General features: G+C 43.9%; 1 protein-coding gene across 1 annotated transcript in view; it reads left to right on the forward strand.

The window, feature by feature from the left end:
• Positions 1-5993, forward strand: part of LOC145396499 (uncharacterized) — a 484164-nt gene extending 478171 nt beyond the window's left edge. The window contains exons 14-15 of the mRNA XM_080269868.1: positions 2931-3230; positions 4927-5993. Of these exons, the coding sequence (XP_080125994.1) occupies positions 2931-3230; positions 4927-5993 (1367 nt within the window). The remainder of the gene's footprint in view (positions 1-2930; positions 3231-4926) is intronic.
• The last annotated feature ends 503 nt before the right edge of the window (positions 5994-6496 follow it).

Raw genomic sequence — 6496 nt, forward strand, 5'->3', positions numbered from 1 at the left:
GTGTGTGTGTTCAATCTTAACAAGACTCATAAACTCCCAAGTGTAAAGACGAATACACATAATATATTAACATTATGTCGGTTCCGGCGTACTCCCTTACCCCTTTCTCTCTCTTCATTGTTACCATTTCTTCTTGTAGCCTTTTCTTATTCACATCAGTGACGTACTTCCGTATCGTATTCTTGTTTCCAAATAATTTTATTAAATAATGAACCTCCACGTAAAGAATGTGTGAGCGAAGGCTATAAATAATATATTTTCATAAAACAGAAAAGTTTATCATAAGGAGAATAACTTATAAGGTCAAGAGTTCTGTAAAAAGGTACTTCATCATACTGAAGGAGTTAATCTGCTCATCTGGATGACGATTCCTGAATATGATGACTCATAGGTAGGAAGACTGAACCTCGTGTAAATGAATAATGTATATGAATCACCCTCCACGAATGTCACATTTACTGGTTTCTGGTTAATAGCACAGTTCTCAGAGTCACCTCATAATTATACGGTATAATGATGTCTTGCTTTGGCTCTACTGCTACTGTCAGTTGGTTTTATGAAACTTTTGTTTTAGTCATCTCGTGATAGCAAGAATATCTTAATGAGGCAATAACGGGAGAGTAATTTTACTTTAAGGACATTGCTAAACTTCATATCTTAATATTCATTTCTTCTCATTTCTCCTCCCCTCGCTTTCCTGTCTTTCTTTCATCTTATTTTATCTCCCCTCATATCCTCTTTCCACTCCTCTATCGGCCCTTATCTCTCGTTTTCATATCTTTATGGCTCGTCTGTTCGTCGCTCCTTTGATTTCACTCTCTCGTTAATTTCCTCCCATCTTCTCCTAAATGGAAATGCCTTCTCTTTCGCTTTCTTTCTTACTTTGTCTGTTCGCTTTCTCCTCCTTTCCCCCCATCCTTCATCGCCCCCTGTCCTTCCCCTTCCCTTCTCCCCGTTCTCCGTCGTACCATCACCTTCTCTCCCTTCTCTCCACTCACTCTTTTTCTCCCTCCCCTCCCCTCCTCTCTCACACCCTCGTTCTCTACCCTATATTCCCTCACCTTCACCCCCTTTGTTCTTCCATCCTCTCCCTTCTTCCCTTTCCCTCCTTCCTCCCTCACCTCCTTTCATACTTCATCCCTTCACTTATTATTACGCGTCTCTCCCCCTCCTTCTCCCACTTGCTTCCTATTCTTTACCGACTTCTACTTTTGTCTCACTCTCTCTCCCTATGTCCCCTCAACTCTCCCTCCCTCCCTCTCCCCTCATCCCCACTTACCCTCTCCCTCTTTTCACCTATCACTCCTCTCCTCTTCCTCATTCACCTTCTCCCTCCTTCCTATTTATACCCTTCTTCCTCCATCCCCTTTACCCTCTCCATTACTCTTTCCCTCTCATCTCACATCCTCCTTCATCCCCTCCTTTCCCCCCATCATCTCTTCTTCCCTCCTTCTTTCATACCCACCTTTACCTCCCTCTGTCCTTACCTTCCACCTCACATATCACTACACTTTCCCTCTCCTGACCTCATATTTCACCTCCAACGCTGCACTCTCCTCACATTACATCCCCCTCCCCTTCACCCCTCTCTTTCTCTCTCTCCTTTTCCTTCTTTCCTTCAACCTCTCCCTCCTCTTCTCCTCCTTACGTCCTTTTCCCTATCTTTCTTTCCCTCACACCGCATTCTCCTTCCCCTTTTCTCTCACCTTCTTTCTCTTAAACCAATTCCCCTCCATTCTTTTCCTTCCCTTCTCTCCCTTACTCCTTCCCTGCACCTCTGTCCTTTTCGTTCTTTCCCTATCCCTTCTCTCCACTGCACCCTCATCTCTCCCTTTCTCCCTTCTCTCACTCGCCCCTTCCTTGTCCTCACCCCTCCTTTGATACACTATTCATTTTCTTCTCTTTCGCCCCTCACCCTTATCCCCTTCTGCCCTCTCCCCTACTCCTTTCTATCCCCTTCCCCCCTCTTCCCCCTTCCCGTTCCGTCAACCCTCCTTCCCCTCCCCTCTCTTCTTATCCCCCTTCGTGTATAACCTCTGTCTAACATTTCTTATTGTTTTGCTCTGTTCCGTTATTTTTCATCATCCACCCTTCTCTTTTATCATTGTTATCTTTCTCCAACCTTCTAATTTCTCTTCCTCCCCCTTTTCCAAAACCTTAAATTTTTCTTCTTTTTCCCTTTCTTCCTGCCTTCCATCATTTTTTTTTAAATCTCTGCCCATCTGTTTTTTTTTCTTTTCCATATCTTCCATCAACCTTGTCTTTCTCTTTTCCCCTATATCTGTTTCATAATTCATTTTCTTCTTCTGATCTTCCCCCACTTCCATTTTTTCCCCGTTTTGCAATCCCTACTTTCCACCATTGCCTTCTCTCCCTCTTTTTTTTTTTCTCTGACCTTTTTTGAGCTATCCTTTTCCCATATCATTCTTTCCTCTCTCTTTGTGTTCACTTTTTTCCGGCCATCTTCTGCTTCTCGTCCCTGCCTTGCCCTGTCTCTCCTCCTCTTTTCTACCCCTCCTTTCTCGTTGCTTCTCTGCCGTCACTCTCTGCTCTATTTCCTTCTGTACATACCCTCCATTCTTCCCTTCCTTCCCTCTCTTGTCCCTTCCCTCTTCCTCGTTATTCCCATTCCTTTCCTGTTACGTCTTCCCTTTCTGCCATACTTCTTTTCTTTCCCTCGCTATCCTCCTTTCCGCTTTCCTTCCCTATATTTCCTTCCCTTGTACTCTTCTTTCCCTCGCGTTCCCTTGTTTTACTGTCTCTTTTTCTGTATTTCCTACCCTCCAACTTTTTATTTACCTTTTCCTTTCATTCCTTGTTTCTTCCCTCTCTCTCCTCCTCCATTCTCTCTCCTCCTTTTACCTCTCATCATTGGTTTTTCCGTCTCTTCCTTCTCTCCTTCTTTCACTCCACCTTCTCCCCACAAGCAGTGAAGGAAGGCAGCGAGGGGCCCCCAACACCCACTCATCCGCCACCCACCCACTCCAATGGCGCCCCCATCGGCATCCTCATCTCCGGCATCGTGGGCGTTGTTGTGGGCGTGGCAGTGGTGGTTACAGGCGTGGTGATATGTCGCGCCCGTCGTTCCCACGCACGGGGCGGGGGCGGTGGGTCCTCGTCAGCTGCCTCTACACCTGACGGCAGTAACCAGAGATACCAGAAGGCCTCCCAGGATTCGCTGCTGGAGCTGCCACAAGGAGGACTGTATCATTCGTACTGCAGCAGCGGTTCTAGGGGTTAGTGTGCATGTTTGTCTTTCTATATAAGTCTGCTCCAGTTAAACACACACACACACACACACATGCACACAAGTTATCTAGCTTTCTGTATCAGTCTATTCCAGTTACACACACACACACACACACACACACACACACACACACACTTTATCTCTCTCTCTCTCTCTCTCTCTCTCTCTCTCTCTCTCTCTCACACACACACACACACACACACACACGTTATCTATATTTTGTCCCTATCTTGCTGTTCTTTACTTAAGCTTCCGCACTTAAAATGTAAGTTATTCTATTCAGTACCATAGTGTCTGTATGGGCCATGCATCTGTGTAGTACACACACACACACACACACACACACACACACACACACACACACACACACACATTTATTATTCATCTGTGGTCTCAGTGCGTCCTCAATTGGCTGAATAAATTGTTTTCTTTATTAGTGTGCGTTGACTCGATCACTCATATTCGTGTTTGTCTCCCGTCTTTAATTGGCTTTTATTGGCTTTATCGTGCTTCGTTATCCTGTTTTTAGCTGCATCGTCTTTCTTTGTCTGTCTTGCTTTGTTCATGGCCTTTTGTTTGTTCATTTTTGTGTCCTAGTTGTTTCCTTTTTCATGGGGTCGTTTTTTTTTTTTCTTTCTAATTGTTCACTTTTTTTTCCCCTCGTTTCTTCCTTCTCTCCCACTGTCCATTATTAATTGTACCTTTGCCGACAAAAATATGGTTCCACTTTTTAGTCGAACACTTATGAAACTTTTATGTGATATTCTGAAAGGTTCATTGCGTTTCGGGGATTGCATCACTGAGAATCTAAAATCATTGTTCACTTTCTTGTTATTTATCACAGTGAAGTGGAACGTTGTTTATGTCCGGACCTTTACAATCGAGTAAAATAGTATGTTATATTCTGAAACGAAGGACGAGAAGTTTCGACATACTGTACATTATGCTTTGCCTCAGTCACCGTAAATTGTGTTCCGTTACTGTATGCCCATCATTAAAATAAAAAGAGTAGCGACAAAACAGCTTAACACGGAGAAACATTACATTGCAGCTGACTGTATTGCTGCAAAACGTGTTTGTATATCCTTTGCATGTCATTATTTACGCATTCTTTATTGCTTTAGATCCAGTTACTTTCAGCAAAGGATCTCTCTCTCTCTTTCTCTCTCTCTCTCTCAAGAAATGTTGAATTTCTAACTCTTCAAAGAAAAGGACGAGATGAAAGACTTTTCTTATATAGTTTCACCATATTTACAGAAATAACTGTCAGTGAAAAGACCGCCTGCATTAGAATTTTTAGTTTATTACTACGGTAGTACATTAAATTTTGTTACGTTATATTTGCTATAGTAAATTATACTTGCTATATCTGCAAGGAACACTGTCTGAAGGGCCTTTTAAATGAGACAGGAGAATAGGGCTAGGACGATTATGATGGTGGTGATAATGATGAGATTTGCCCATCAGTTCCTTATGTTCTTTAATTCCCATATTTAAAGTGTCTGACTCGGGCTGCAGACCTGATAGTGTGTTGGTTATGGCCTAGCGGCCTTACGTTGTACAAACCATTACATGTCATCATATATTTTCCATTCCCTGAATCAGTGAGATATAGGGTGATGATGATGATGATAAAACAGTAATGATGGAGCTGTATACCATGTCTTAACTGACCCTCCCCTCAACAGAGATGCTGACCACCTTCTGTCGTGGCCCCGTAGTCGTCACCCAGGTTACTCCTGCAGCCCACAGAGCCTCATCCAGCAGAGACATCCAAGCCAGAGGGCCATCTACCAGCGGAGGCCCCGTCAATGTGGTTGAAGTGGAGGCGGATGACATAACCTCACCAATCATTGAAATTGAGTCGCCATCCAGGACTCGGAGACACAGTTTGCGGACAGATTTACTGAGTGGGTCGCCTGTGCCCTCGATGTCTTATGAAATGAGAGGGAAGCGGGATATGCAGTCCACTCCAGAGCTCAAACCACCTTCGCCTATCCCGCAGATTCGCATCACCTCACATCCGCAGACTGAAGCCTCCCTTTCACATTCTTCCTCCACCTCACTTCTCCACCCAGGCACCATCTCTTCCACTTCACACCATCCACAGCAACAGATTCAAACAGTCGCCTCCACACAAGAGATGCCTAAGATCCAACTCGTCTCAGCTGTGCTACCCAAAACAGGGACTCTGCCACGTACCAAATCCATTTCTCAAAGTTCCACCACACTCCCACAGACAGCCATCCTTCACACTGTACTCCCAGGCGAGGGCTTAGGATATCAACATTCACCCTCACTCCCACAGTCCACCACCTCTCACCAACACAAATCTTCACTCCCACACTCCTCCACCTCTCACCATCTTGAATTGCTCCAACAGCCCACATCATCCATTATGGGTTCATCCAGCGACTCACAGGGCCCTTCATCCACACACCCACACATATCCACCACTCTGCCTCGTAACATGACACTCTCCCGTCTCGCCTCCAAAGTTCACTCAATCCCAACTACCCTGGAACCCACCGACCTACTCTCCCAGCCCCTCCTGCCTCCCCCTCCCCCATCCCATCAGGACGACCATGGGGGAGGGGAAGGGAGAAGGGGAAGAAGGGACAGACGTGTCTCCCAGCCCACCATCCCCCACCACGACGGTTCGACCACACAACAACAACAGCAACAACAACAACCAGGTTTATCTGAGAGCATTTCAATAAAACCTTATCCAACTTTTTGTTAGTCTTGGTTCTTTATTATCCTTCTGTTATATGGATATAGTAGTACATTTTTTTATTGCCGCATCAGCAGCGTTGTGGTCACTAGGCTACACGTATGCCTTTTTAGAAAAGACAGGGCCGGACCAAGCATCTTAAAAGTGAGGGTCAAAAATTTTTCCTTCATTCTATGATGACAATCTTTAAGATTCATAGTGTTAATAAAAAATTACAAGTGCGCATTAACACAGTTTACTTTACAACCCTAAGCTAGAAAACTTTATCAGTACAGTAAAATTCTAATGATAAAAAACTTCCTAACATGACTATCTGTATACTTAGTGAAGGAAAAAAAGGGAGTGTTGGGAATTATCCCCTCCCCCATCCGTTACTGAAACATTCAGTGATATAAATATATATATATATATATATATATATATATATATATATATATATATATATATATATATATATATATACACATAAAGAATTTCTGACCAAGAAGACAGAGAGACAAAGGAATATATTA

Source organism: Coenobita brevimanus, chromosome 38, assembly GCF_032717465.1.
Source record: "Coenobita brevimanus isolate Jiangsu-jjx chromosome 38, ASM3271746v2, whole genome shotgun sequence".
Classification (NCBI taxonomy): Eukaryota; Metazoa; Arthropoda; class Malacostraca; order Decapoda; family Coenobitidae; genus Coenobita; species Coenobita brevimanus.